Genomic DNA, 15,421 nt, shown 5'->3' with positions numbered 1-15,421 from the left:
CTGCTGGACAAGGGATTTCTCCATTCTGTTGGGGCCGTGGGCTTAGTGTAAAAACAACAACCGGTATCCTCTAAGTTTACTGAGGAATGATACATGCTGACCTCGACATTTATATTTTGAGTGAAATTTTAAAAACTGAGTAATTCTACGAAACATATGTTCGGATAGCATTTCGAGTTCGGAATGTGCTGACCACTAAATGTGAACACAGTTACATAGGTCAAGCGCAATGCTTAAAGATATACTTTCGTATAATTGTTTGTCCATATTTTGTATTAATATACTTAACAAAACTTCTTTAAACACCTAACCCTTAGATGGGATGTCAAGTTTCCACTGATACAAACGCAACCGGCATTGATGGGCACATATAAATTGTGATGTATTCTAAGAAGTGCTCGTAGTGCACGTGCCTTTAATGCCGTAATTATAAAGTTATTCAACTCCCAGATTGTTATTTTATTTGACAATTTTACGGATTATATTTCATGATGAATTTTGATTTATTTCTTGGTGGTTGAATCGTCCATAATTTATCTTTAAGCGTTCTTATAGAGTACTGAAAAAAACCCGTGATTTGTTGAGTTCAGGGTTTAAGCGCTAATCCTATCACACAATAACATTCCGATATACATGTAAACCCTTAATACAACTTGTTATATAGCAAGTTCGAGTAGAAATGGACAGTGGCCAGTAGGGTCGCTTTCAAGGTCGCTGTTATTAAAGCAATTACATAGCTACGACTTTTCGATATATATGAAACTTGGTGTATAGCCAGTTTATGTGAAGATGTACCTTGGGGTTGCATCTGTGATTTCTGGGGCGGTGGCAATGTCCCTGTTTCTTATCACAGAGAAAAAAATCAGCACGGTAAATTGAGTAAGGAGTGGTGACTTGGTGTATAGCAAGTTCATGTGGCGATATACCTTTGGATTCAATTTGAAGTTGATGGAGACATGGTTAAGTTCACTGTTGCTAAAGATGAAAAAAAAACCCACACTTTTACCCTCAATACATTAATATAATTGGGGCAATGTATGGTAATGAAACTTATTGTATTAGCAAGCTTATGATTGTGAGGTTGTACCATAATATGACTTTGTGTTGGTTAGGCCAAGGTCAATGTCTCATTTAGTGAGAAGAAAGAAACAACAATAACTTGAATTGGTAATAATTTGAAGTGATGAAATTTGATATGAAAACAAATCTTGGGATTGCATTTTGTGTGAGCATGGCCAAGGTCAATGACAATGTTACTCGGAATAAAGGGAATCTATTGGAGTGGCTTCAGAACGAGGTAAAGTGATGAAAATCAACTATATATATGCGAATTAATGAAACTTAGTATGTGTATACATATTTCCGGATCGCAGGTTTAAAAGGAACTATATTAAGCATTAGAATGTGAATATCACCTTTCACAAATGCACATCTTTGGAACAAAAAAAATCGAGTAATTTGCACTCTCTGTGCTCCACTTATACACAGAAACTACCAATTCTTTAAACAAGCATAAGCCACTCGTACTAAATGTATGGTATCAATTAGAGCAAATAGACTGTCTCAAATATAAAGAAAAGTAGAGCACTACTTCCATCTTAGATCAAACGAGTGTTTAAATTAAATGTTTGGAGAGTCTAAACGAGAATTAACTAGTCCCAAGTCTGTCTCTCACTCTAATGGCATGTGTGCAAAGATGTAAAAATTGTCGTTCGAGGACAAATTTGATAATTAAATGCAAGGTACGTATTTTTATTCCAGCCAAACGAGTGTTTTAATGGACTATACTGGATGCCTAGACGAGACTAAAACCTGCCCCATTTCTGTCTCGCACTCGGATGGAATTAACCATTGTGCGAAAATGCAAAAATCGTCTTCTTTATGTGAACGTTTCGTCGCTTTATGCAAATATAGCACTTTCAAGTTGGATCAAACGATGTTGTTCTTTTTTTCGAGAGTACAGGATGCCAAGATGTTTAACTAGCCAAAGACTGTCTCGCGTTCGGACATCTGTAACAATTATGCGAACTTCAAATGCCCTTAAGGGGCACATTTGGTTGCGAAATGCAATCTAGTAATTCATTCTAGTTCAAACGATCGAGTGCTTTTGTCGAAAGAATAGACTGCATCGACGAGAATAAAACCAATCTTAAGTCAGTTTTGAACTCACTTGAACACTCGTCTTATGGGAGCTCATGTGGTTGCTCTATGCAAATGAGATACTTGCTTCCCAGTCACACGAGTGTGTGTTGTTGTTTTTTTAAATATGGGATGCGTAGACGAAATTAATACTGACCAATCCCAAATCTGTTTCGTTCTCGTATGCTCTTAATTGCCATTCCTGCTAACATGCAATAATCGTCTTGTGGGGGCATTACAACGAGTACTTTTATGCCTTGTTAACTAGTCTTTTTACATTCGGAACTCCTCGGCCATTTTTTCTAAAACAACCTCGGATGTATGTCTTTTTATCGAGAGTATGGGATGCCTAGACGAGATTAAAAGAAATCCTTAGTCCGTCTCGCACCAGTATTGCTGTTTCCGTGCTTGCGATCACGAAACAGTCGTCTTTCGGGGCCACCTTTGGACCACGTGAACTATTTCCCCATGTTAGAGTAGTTTTCTAAGCTAGATGGATCTAAAGTTATTTACTGACAAGGTAAAATCGACCAGCACCTTAACGCCTATGGACTTTGAACAATACCAAAACAATAAACTCCGCCAATTTTTATTCATCTTTTCATGATGCAAGTCACTGATGTGATGGAGTGGAATGGGAAAAAACAGTCGACAATGAATTTCGGTCGTGTGTCCAGCACCGGGCACACTTTTTAGTCTGCATCCTACAATCACAACCGGCCAATATCACAAAAGTGACAAAAACATGCATATCCGACATTAAGGTTGGCGATTTCTAGATCTGCGCTTGACTGAAGATATTACAAATTAGCTTCTTCATCAAATTAGCATGTACGCTTGGTTGTGTACCAAGATAAAAAAAAACGTACTGCTTTTATTATTTTCAACTTGCAGACGAATTTGATGGTTACATTTAATAATACAATTATCTGCATACTCACTCACTCAGTCAGTCAATCACTCATGGAATGTATATCGATCAGTAAAGGTATAACTGCTTGGCTCGAATTCTTCGAGTTCGAAGGACTTTCATTTCAATAGAAAAGCGCAATATATATATATTGTATAATAGTTATTCTATTGAAATAAAAATGCATCGAGCCTCGAAAAATTCGAGCCAAGCAGTAATACTTTCCTTCGAAATAACTCGGTCCTTTACATCCAGTTCGAGACAACGAGGAAATCGAGCTAACGGGGTTTGGCTGTATTCATCGATCGATTGAAATTTGATGAAAAAGGCGGTTGAAAAATCACATCAATCTATTCAATAAGACTTCGGTGATTTGACACTTACGGACGTGGCATAAATAATTAATCGGCGATAGAATAACGCAATTTAACATGAATCATAGTAAAACTTGGCGTTCCTGTTGCTACTTTAATATAAAGTGATTGATCGTAAATGCGGACGGGTTCATGTTTACATTCGGCAGACTGTTCGATTTAAAGCTCTGTAGTAAAAAAATCGAAACCTATTAATTTAAGTTATTTGTGAACATATACATTTATAAGCTGGAGACCTTGGAATTTGAACACTTCAAACAGAAGTAATTTATATCGAAGGAAAGCAATTATTATTGAAGAACTGACAAAGAACAAACGAAAAGATATGTAACATTTGTTTAATATCACTTCTGCCTAGCTCGCAAGCAAAATGTTGGATGTTGAGGATGATGTGAATTTCGTATAATTTGAGCAAAGGATAATACTTTTAGTGTAAGTTTTTTTTTTAAATTCATTTGTTAAAATAATAGCGTCACCGTTAATATACTTTGATATCATAAACATGCATGTTTATAAACAAGCAATGCAAGTTAACACTCTTTTATTGCTGTCCTTTAAAAAAACTCCGTCTAATGAACGCAATCATGACACAAACCTTTAAGCTTCGATAATGCAAATGTATGAGATCTATATCTAGTTTAATGACTTTTATTATCTTATTATCGGATTTCTCGTTTGTTGTTCTTGTTCAAGCAGCAAACATAAAAGCACTACTAGCAACAGCAACAGCAGCAGCTGCAGCACAGTAGCAGTAGTATACCATGGTTAATAACTATAAAACATCGAGACATAAGTGTATTATCACAAAAGGTATTATCGAAACTAATTTACTTCCATCCAAACCTTTGTAATGTTCTAACGCAGGGTTGGTGGTCACAGGCGGCCGGAAGTATGGATTCCGGGGATAAGCCCGGAAGCAGGGTGATGGCCGTTCTGTCCCGCGCATTCGCCGGCTCTATTGTGGACAGGCGAGAGGTCACAGCCGCAATAAGGGAGTTCGAAGGTACACGGCTGAGAGCAGTGAACATTCACTATAGGTTAATTGTTCCGATACCAAATTAAAATCGAATGTATCTACCAAAGTTTAATGAATTGCTGAGACAACAAAAGAAAAGGGTTAAAATATGCAGATCATTTTTATCACATTTATATCTTTAAAAAAGTTTTGTATGTGTTCAAGGTAATCTGTATGACGTTTGTTTAAATCTATGCGAATGTATCTACTCGTTATGCGCACATGCTTCTAACATCTCTAACATTATTAACCGTTCGTTCAACTCTTTTGTACGATATTCCATTGATCATAAGTCTTTACGTTAAATGATATTTAAGCCTTATTAAAATAAATTTTCATGATTCACTGTCATCAGAAAAGCAACATTAATTTTCTTTTAAGAATATGCAATAAACTATGGGCAAAAAATAACATTAAATTACAAATCAATATTTAAATCATGACTTCTGACTGCATTTGATTTCATATTAAATTCACACCATAATATACTTCTTTAGTAAATCGATCTTTTTCCCCAGAGTTGATGTCCACAATGCAGAAGGAGCCGTCACCCACGGACATGGTGAGTTTGCGGCGGGCGGAAGTGGACAACATGCGAGACATCATCCGCCACCAGGACGAGAAAATCAGGAACATGGACGAAAGGTCGGTAAGAATGGAACCATTATCAAGTTGTATACTAAAGTAATGTGATAAAACGCGAATATAAACACGCGGTGGCATTTCATCGTCGGATACGATGAATGAACCATTTTATCGTCCTATAATTATGAATGACCCATTTCATCGTCGGATAAAATGAATGACCGGTTTTATCGCCGGATACCAATGAATGACCCATTTTTTCGTCCTATACCCATATATGACCCATTTTATCGCCGGATACCCATGAATGGCTCCTATTACCGTCGGATACCCATGAATGACCCCTTTTATCGTCGGATACCCATGGATGAACCATTTTATCGTCGGATACCCATTAATGGCTCATTTTATCGTCGGATACCCATGAATGACCCATTTTATCTTAGGATACCCATGAATGACCCATTTTATCGTCGGATACCCATAAATGACCCATTTTATCTTAGGATACCCATGAATTACCCATTTTATCTGAGGATACCCATGAATGACCCATTTTATCGTCGAATACCCATGAATGACCCGTTTTATCGTCGGATACCCATGAATGAATCATTTTATCATAGATGCGAGCGATAAATGACCGATTTCATCGTCGGATACCCATGAATGATCCATTTAATCTTAGGTTGCCAATGAATGACTCATTTTACCGTTGGATATCCATAAATGACCCATTTTATCGTTGGATACCCCTGAATGACCCATTTAACGTTGGATACCCATGAATGACCCATTTCATCGTCGGATGCCCACGGATGTCCAATTGGTTACATTTTAGTCACAGCGTTGTCAACAGTGTTGTATATAGGGTAACGGAATGTGTAGTACTTGGGTTAGCAAACGATGGAAAAACTCATTTAAATATTTCATAAAAAATCCCATATAACTTCTGAAGAAAACATCACTGCCGGCAGCAACACGCAGAGACGCAAAAATAACATGTGTCATTTGTTTGTAAATGTTCATCGTATGCATACTAGTTATACACAATGTTATCCTGTTATCCACGAATGTAGGCTAAACAAGGGGAGTCTGCGTGTATCCCCGGCGCCAGGCCTTGAGACGGACAGGAATCAGGTGGACACGGAGCGGCGGCTGGAGTTGGCGGATCGGTTTAACGCCGTGTTCGAACACGAGTGGCGAGCGGCGTACAGTGAGCTGCGGGCCTCCATGTACTGGCGGGAACTGGAGTGCGTGTACACGCTCATGCGGGTCATCAGGGTACGTCTGGCATCTGTTTTCAGCGCCAATCGAAAGGCTTGATAGTCGGATGAACGTTTCCGTTCGTATGTTCTGAATGGTATTTAAAGTCAGCGAAATACGTAAAAACGTACTAAAAACTTGGTATGTGAAAGATGGAGATTAATTTTATTTTAGCACAATCTGAAAACAAAATGTTAAGCGTTGCTAAAAAGATTATTGGCGCCTCAATTCACTTACAAAACACTAATCGAATAGCAAGCTGAGGTCGCCGCTGGTTACGAAACATATTTAATGTTTTGTTTCAGAACGCGTGTGACATGTGTCTGCAGTTGTCGGAGGACCAGGTGGACAAGCTCGTTCTGGCCATGGAGGACGTCGTTCTCGACCCACTCAACGGAAATGCCCACATCAGTCAGGTAACAACCCCGTCACAGCAGAACACTGTTCACAATGAACAAACGTTGGGTAATTCCGACATTTATGCCTCGATTACTTAAAACAACATCAACAACAGACCTATTAACTTAACGTTTAATGTAATATTTTCGCGAGAAATGGAATGTACAAGCATAAAAAACGTCACTTAAGCCAATTTGTTTTATCTCTCTATATAAGGCGTACACGCAGTACAATTCAGAGGTTTACTCGGACGGGATGCGGGAGGCCCAGCGGTTCGCCCTGCAGTACCGGGCTGGAAGGGCGGAAGCGTCCGTATCCGCCGTTATACAGGTACGCGGCTCGCCCTTAGAATTAGGCCAGTCGGGCAGAGGTTAGTACTACTGTCGTGCAGGTAAACGAGTCGCCCTGCAGTACCGGGCGCACGGGCAGACCGTTACACAGGCGCATTGGTAGGGTTGCATCATGCGCATTGGTGTAACAAAACATTACTCGGCATGAATAATATTAGACACTGTAATAATTTTGCTCACCACATATGATCAGTGCTTTAAGAGTGGATGCTCAAAAAAAACAAAGCTAATTATTTTCCGACGTCGAAATTTTAATAATACATCTCTTCATGGTAAAAATTGATTTACTGTTTTAACTGACATGTTTAATGAACCTTTCAAAGAACTTCAAATTACATTGTTACTATTCCAGCTATTCACGGATACAAAACTACAAGCAATTATTGATCCCCGGTATTTACGGCGGGACTTCAAGCGCTACATTGACAAGGTGGTGGAGTTGGTCTGGCTCATGACGACGCTCGAACCCCGCATGCGGCTGTACTGGCAGCGGCAGAACGAGCGGGTTAACCAAGATTTCTTCTACCTGTACCGAGGGCAGCAGGGGGAGTACGTGAACCAGACTGTGTGGCCTGCGGTGTTCATGCATAACACGGGAAGGCTCATATACAAGGGTCAGATAACACCCGTTTAGGGGATGTTGACAATAAAGGGGAGATACCACTGACCAGCATGACTGTGCTTATTAACACGTAAACGTATATAGATGATATAGACAATGTTGTGGAGCATCTATTAACAACATTTGGATTTGGCGTTAGAGGGTGTGCACTTTTGAAGCGTAACTAAGGACATAAAAGTTTAACTTCAGCAATATAAGAGGGGCGTGCACAGGGTTTCGCCCCGTCTAAACCGCGAGTGTAATATACATATTTTACCAACAGGCAGTGTCTGTTCTTAGTATATTGTACATTATTGTATTTCAAACGTACCAATGCTCAAAATGGGTTTGATGGTTGAAAGCAATAAATATGTAGCATTTATAATTAAAGGTATTTAATACTTGAAAATTCCTTTTGACATTTAGTTAATATTTATTCCTGTACTGATTGCGTTCAATCCATAAAACCAATGCCATGTTGGTATTATGTGATTAATGTCTTTACTATTACTTGTAAACTTTTCACCTATTCCTCATAGACTCTAAAAAACTTTGAGGATACAATATAACCAATATAATAGTGGCTGTTACTAGTAAAACCTGTGTTACAATGTATTTATTTAGAATGTTTTACATTAAGTATTTGTTATATATTTATACTATTATTCTAGTTGTTAACTGGACATAAAGTTAGAAATTAAGTTTTGTTGATTTTATGTTTTTATCAATACTTCCATAAAAGCTACAATATTTTTATTTGTATGTCATTCCAACAATTATGCTTACACCGTTTTTTATTATTAGATATATTTTGATCTGTGATTCAATGTTGATAAACAGTCATGAATAAATCATGTATGACATTATTGTGTCAAAGTTAATGCAGGGTTTGTAAAATCAACATCTTAGAACTAGAGCTCTCATAGCAGTGATGGCAACCCCCACTTACTGCCATCATTAATTAGTTCAGTCAGATAATGAAATATAAATCATAGTAGAAGATGTTTCAAGAAAGATCCGGAAGACCAGGGGATGGATTGAAATCCTGGGGGATATGGTATGTACTAGCATGCTATTTTTTAACAAGAACAGTTTATACATAATTGCACTATCCTTGCTGGCACCTATACATATTCTGTCAATGATACAAACACCACAACATCAATGATGAAGCAGACGATAATTTAGAACAAGTCCAATTCAATGATTCTGCACTTCACGTGTGTTACGAGAAGCAAAGAGACCGCCATTGATGATTTACAAAGAGCAATACTAGCCATACGAGGCCAGTCAAACTTAGCAAAGGCTGATCTATATCTAGCATGATAGTCCATATCAAGGTCCAATTCATGTTCATGTGTCTGTGTCCACCTCCTCCTGCACGTGGTTGCAGTATGTGTCAGGTGATCTGGGCTGCTCACTGTACGGCTCAATGTCACCTTCATCACTTGACAGCTCATTCCCATCTGTAATAAAAACTTATGCTATTAGCCAACTATGCTAAATCTTTTATAAACACTAATGACATTTAATTTTAAGGATGATAAATTTCAGGATTTATCCTGATGTCAGGATTGTGAGGTTTCAATTTCAGACTATCGTACAATTGTAGTTTGGTTTTTGCTTGACATTTGCTTTAACAATAGTAAGAAGAACCTTGAAATGATTATATAACATAACCAGAAGCAATGCTTTGCCAAAAAACAACATATTTTTTTAAAGGGCAATTAGAAATTATGGCTAATTAATTTCTTGTAAAAGTTATATTTTATATTTTAAGCAACAGTGACATTGACCCTGAACCCACCCTCTTTAAAAACAATCCAAAGTTAGCTCTTCACATAAGATAACTATGCAACAAGTTTAATCACTATCCATCATTGGTTGAAAATCATTTTTCTATTTTTAATAACAGTGATATCCCAAGCTAGCTGTTTACATAACCTACATACATACAAAATTTCATCACTATCCATCAATGTTAAATTAAGTTATTTGCGGAAACCAATATTTGACCCTTTCGGTGAAAACATGGTTAAAAACAATTTTAACAGGGGTATCAGCCCAATAACCCTGCTCTGCCTGAATCCCTTATACTCAAACTCAATATTCATGATTGAAATTGTATTCTGATTTCATCCATGTTTTTATGGTGAGTAAGAAATATGAAAATTTAGGCACATTAACTCCATGACTTTCTCTCCGCACTTATTGTAAATGAAAGTTTACTGCATGTTCCTTATTATTTTTAACAGATGAAGTCAACTCATGGGCACAGCATGTAAACAGAATTAGAAATTTAAATATATAAAGAACATGTCTTCGATGATGTGATAATAACAGAGTCCAACAAAAAGCAGGTAACTACTGGTACATGTTTTACTGCTACAGGAGAACCCTTACAATTAAGACAACCAGGATCTACATAGTAACTCTATCCTGTAGGTTACAATGATGTACAACCAATAGTGACATAAATGAAATAAAACATAAAACACAAGAAGACCTTACCAATATTGCACCTCCATGACATCCAGTCAGCAAGCTGGTTTCCTGTCTCAGACTCAAACGCTACATACTCATTCAAGTCTGGAATACATGTACAGTGTTTACAGATGGGTTAATGTTAATGTTTTCTACACCTAACTAAACCAGTATTTGTTTGCCCTGAGACAACGCTTTAAATGCCAGCAAAAACAACACACATAATTATAGACACTCAAGTAATATCCTTGATATCTTGAGTAATATATCATTTTATATTTTTTCTCATATTATTACAAAAACAGCATTTTAACACTAAGTCAGTGCAGAGTTCATAATTCACATCTATAAAAAAAGATGTCCTGAAATTCTATTACTAGTTTTACAAATGCTTAAACCATGTAACATACCATCATCGTAGTTGTAGTTGCCGTTCTCTATGTATCGCGGGTCCTCGTCTGGGTAGTCATTCCTCCAATTCCCCTCATCATTCTCATCCTCGTCGTCCCCGTACACAAACTGCTCCTCCTCAAAGTCACTGTCACCCTCGTGCATGAGCTCCTCGTTGAAAGCCTCGAACGTGAGATCCCGTTCTAGCGTCCGGAAGTCAAAATCCCGGCTGTTTGTGTAGTATATGTCGTAAACATATTCTTCGTCATTCAGGCCCCTTTCTGTGACCATTTCCCTCACCATGGGCTCGGAGTTGCATGTTATTTGGTCTGAAGACACTCCTTCAATCTGGAACATGCAGAAAAAAAATACAGTTTGTTAGGACACAAACACATTCCCTTGCTAGCAATATTTAAAACTGTTTTAATATTACTTAAACTAGTGACTAATCTTTCCTTTTAGAGCAAACTGCTTCATTTGCTTAAGGATTTTCGAACACAGCACTTTTTTTTTATAAAGAAGACAAATTGAAGTTACAAGAGTTTCATTGACAAAATAAAGGTGATAACTTGCATGACAAGGATTTTACCAAGTAAAAACATGTAGACTTTTGTAGTCACTAGTCCCTAATATTTTTTGTTTATTGTTGTAAGTATTGATTTACAATTAATAATCACTAAAGCATGATTCTCCTGGATGTATACCTGGTTGGAGACATTGTTCTGCGCTGAATCTGCTACAACATCCACAAGATTGAACACTTTGCCCTGTTCTGTGAACCGCACCCTCTTGTCACCACCCTTGCCATTCACAGTGCTTCCCAAACCACTGTCAGGTTTTAATTGTGAACCCGATTCTTTGTCTGATTTTGAAAGTGAGTCTGTAGCGCTGGACTGGCCATTAATGTTTCCACTTAAACCACACTGTGTACAAGCACTATCGTTTACTCCAATTGTGGCAACAGAATCTACTCTTCTTCCATTGTCTAGTGATTTTCCACACAGGTCACAAATTGTTCTCTTTTCTTTCTTGGCACTATCAGACTCTGCAGAGGCATTATTGTTGGTATTTTCTGATTCATTTTCTTCTGGGTTGTCTAACTGTTCAAGATTAACAGCTCTTTGCTTAGAAATGACTTTAAATCTGTTTTGTTTAGCACTCTGAAAAAAAAAAACTAAAATGAGCATACAAGATTTGCATCTTATATGAGTTATGGGCCAGTGTAACGAGCCATATTACACGAAGTTTCATACATGTCAAAATTTTTAATTATTTGAGAGGTTATGGTTAAAATTAACAAATTTTACACCACCTTCATTGACAACATCAATGCAATATGAATAACTCAACCTTTTTCTTTGACTAGCTAAAAATATCAAATGGTTTACAGAACATTACCACAGTAATCAAGTTCTATGGAATACACAGAACAAGAAAATGGTAATATTGCATATATATAGATCTTTTTTTCTTTTTGGAACTGCAAAAGTATAACAGTCTGTTTATTAGATCATAAAAGCAACAATGTCACAGGTAATAAAATAATACATAGACAAAGATTTAAAAAAATATATATACTCAAAGTATCTATTGAATGTACTTAAAAGTCCGTAGGTATGTTTCTAAAGCAATCAGATCGTAATATAAATAAGACAATATATTTATGGGCTTCATTCTCCGGTCGCATATGAAGTATGTTTTATAAATACAGTAACATATTTGACTTAAAACAATATTAACACAGTTGTATTCTTTTGCATAGATCTTACTCATTGCTCTGTGTTTGGGGGAAGCCTATTTGCTCATCAAGAAGCAAGTTAAAATTAAGTTAAGTAATGATTCAAGTCATAATTATATAATTGTATGGTACAGTAACACTAGATTATAGTAGACTTTAATATATCATTTCAGACCAAACACTGAGTCAAATTCCTGTGGCAGATTCATGGCAGCATGTGTTTTTATGTGTATACCAATATTTATAAAATTGGAAATTGTTGATATAAAATGGGGAAAAAGGTTGCTATATTTCATATCCTAAGTACTAAAAGAAAACAGTCTTCCATTTATAAATAGAGCCATAAGACAGAGACAGAGTGATCAACTGTTATTATCTGCATGTTTTACCTTCTTAGCTTGTTGCCTTTGTTCATTTCTGACTTCACCAAGAATGTCAATCTGATGTTGGCCAAACTCTCTCTCCAACTTTTCCTTTCTAATGGCCTCTTTTACAGGCCTTGATATGCTGTCGCCCTGTTAAAAACAAAAAGTAAAATTATAATGTTATCCTGCAGTAAATTAAGGCTCAAATCACTACTCAAGTACTCGAAAAAAATATTATTTTTATGAAATTTACCATATTTACGCTTAACAGACGTAAGTGTCAAATCCATTAAGTCCAGATCGTCTAATTCACAGACAATTAACTAAGATTCAAAGCCCATACTAGCCCAGTTTAGTGAACCTTATGGCCAGATCAGCAGATCAGTTATTGATTCCATAACTATTTCTGATACAAGAGCTGTCACAGAGACAGCGTGCTCCACTTTTCCGCCGCTTTTCGGTGTAATGATTATTTATAATAATGGGCCATTATTTGAATTTAATGCAAACTAGAGTTACCTTACTTGGTTGTTTAAGTATATTGGATGGTTGAGTCTCAATGCAATACATCAATTAGTTACTGAGCTATTAACCTATGTGTGCTTACATGCAAAACCTTAACCAGAATTTCTAAGTCAAATAATAAAGGCCCAAAATTTGGATTATATTCAAATAAGTGTTATCTAACTTCATTAATTTAGAACAAAAAGTAGGTTAGATAGTTGGGAATACATATCCAAAGTTTCAATGCAATAAATGAAGTATTTTTTGAGATAATGACTCAATGGTGCTTACATGCACAACCTTAACCAAGGCGTGACGCCGACGCAACCAACGCCAGGGTGAGTAGTATAGCTCTCCTTATTCTTCGAATAGTCAAGCTAAAAATTTCCAAATGATGACAAGGATTCTCTGTTTCACGCCCATTATTCAATGTTACCTCTGTCTTATTTTTTAACTGGGAAAATTTTTCAGTCTGGGCTATATCTATTGCCACTCTGGGTGAAATAAATTATAAGGCAACATAGGGGTGACAATCTTGGACTAATAAGAACTCACAACATGCCATTTCACTGTTTAAGTTTAAGGGATGGGCCATATCACCCATAGCCACAATAATGCACGTTTAGTAAACTTTTTTTAACATTTGGATATTCATTTTGTTTCCTAAGCGCCGCAAGTCAACTGATCCATACCAATGTAAAATATATTCTTCAACTGTAACACCACAATACTTAACACTTCACTGTTAAATATAAACATAAAAAGTAAACATTTATTATTTTTAACACTAAATCAGATCAACATCCGTCAACATAGTCTAAAATAATAGACGTGTTATACGGGATTCTTCCAATCCCTAAAGTCTAAACGGGAATGTGCAAAAAACGGGGGTGTTTTAAAAATATTGAAATTAGTTTAAGTAAAGTATTTTATTGTTAAAATTGAGCATAAAGAGTTATATTCATATTTTTGTTAAAATTGAGCATAAAGAGTTATATTCATATTTTACTATGTAAGTGAAATGTTATTTTGCACTAAACAAGCATTTAATGCATTAAAACAAGTTGTTTACCTTTCCATTAAAACGAAAGTTGACTGACACAGACAACAATTATGCGAAGGGGAACAACTCGATACAATCGTAATAACTCGGCCTCCTCCGACAAAGCTTCGAGATAGACCTCGTTATACAATCGTAACATCTCGGCCATGGCCGAAATGTTCCGAGCGATTTAAAACCGTGCCCTGAAGCCTTGCAGGTGCCCTTCATGTATATACCGTTGTGTTTTGACAGAATGAATTGAAGAAAAGCCATAATTATAAGTTGGATGTTTATTTTTTGTGTACGGAACTAATATAAAATAACATTATCTGGTAATATTTCTTGTTTTTATGATATTTTATAGACGCTATATGCTTTAACCTGGAATCCCGATCGGAACAACCATCCACTTTTGATACTAAACAATTTGTACGTGAAGGATTTGCCATATCAAAAATCTAAAAAAAATGCGTCAACGTACAATTATTTGGACTACCATCAACAAAGCATGGTCATTTTGAAACTGTCTAGCAGGTGCCCATTATCATTCCGCTAAATATACTTAGTGCTGGGATCTGTCATTCTTGGCTAGGAAAACAACAAGTTGGATATGGACGCACAGAATCGCCAAATCCAATATCGTCAAAGACTCTGAAGCGGCTGTTAATATGGACTATATCACCCAGTGCTCATTGAACTTTTGCCCAGAAAATATGTTTAACCCCTAACTTAATAGTGAGTTCATCATTAGCAGTTGGTTTAACATTGACCAGTTAACATATCCCTAACATGCACTGGCCCACTTTCAATTAATGTTTGATTGCGCAATGAATCCCACATTTTCAGGGACTTTTATCAAGTACCTTTTTGGAAACGGTTCCGGCAAACTTAAAGACATTGGAGTTTTCAGTGACAGGCGTATCATCGGTGCTGTTTGTATCATGTTTCCTCTTTTTCGTCTGTAGATACAGCGCTTGTAAAGGATCTTCGTCTCACCGACGTTTTATTCGGATGACAGTCGCCATTATTATGGTCGTTTTGATCAAAAAGTGTTAAACCGGTTTGAAAGCAAAAACATTCTGCAGGTGACAGTATAGTCCAACCCCCATTTGGTATTTATAACTATCAGTACTGTACAAAGTTTTCAAAATAAAGGAATGCGCTGTGGTTTTGGATCAGTCTTGACTAATTATGCTTGACACATAATTGGTATTTGACTTATACTCCAACATCTTGGCTATAATTATTTGAAATATGCC

At 36.7% G+C, this 15,421-nt stretch overlaps 1 protein-coding gene and 1 pseudogene across 1 annotated transcript; one reads left to right on the top strand and one right to left on the bottom strand.

Moving 5' to 3' along the window:
• Window positions 1–3,542: 3,542 nt before the first annotated feature.
• Window positions 3,543–8,502, top strand: LOC128242157 (uncharacterized). The gene is made up of 7 exons (XM_052959223.1): window positions 3,543–3,855; window positions 4,288–4,426; window positions 4,957–5,083; window positions 6,103–6,307; window positions 6,595–6,705; window positions 6,905–7,018; window positions 7,391–8,502. Exons 2-7 carry the CDS (start codon window positions 4,315–4,317, stop codon window positions 7,670–7,672), a joined length of 951 nt encoding a protein of 316 aa, XP_052815183.1. The 5' UTR covers window positions 3,543–3,855; window positions 4,288–4,314; the 3' UTR covers window positions 7,673–8,502.
• Window positions 8,412–15,187, bottom strand: LOC128242156 (uncharacterized; annotated as a pseudogene).
• Window positions 15,188–15,421: the final 234 nt, after the last annotated feature.

The sequence above is a fragment of the Mya arenaria genome, chromosome 8, assembly GCF_026914265.1.
Source record: "Mya arenaria isolate MELC-2E11 chromosome 8, ASM2691426v1".
Classification (NCBI taxonomy): Eukaryota; Metazoa; Mollusca; class Bivalvia; order Myida; family Myidae; genus Mya; species Mya arenaria.
This window is presented reverse-complemented; position numbering and strand designations above follow the sequence as displayed.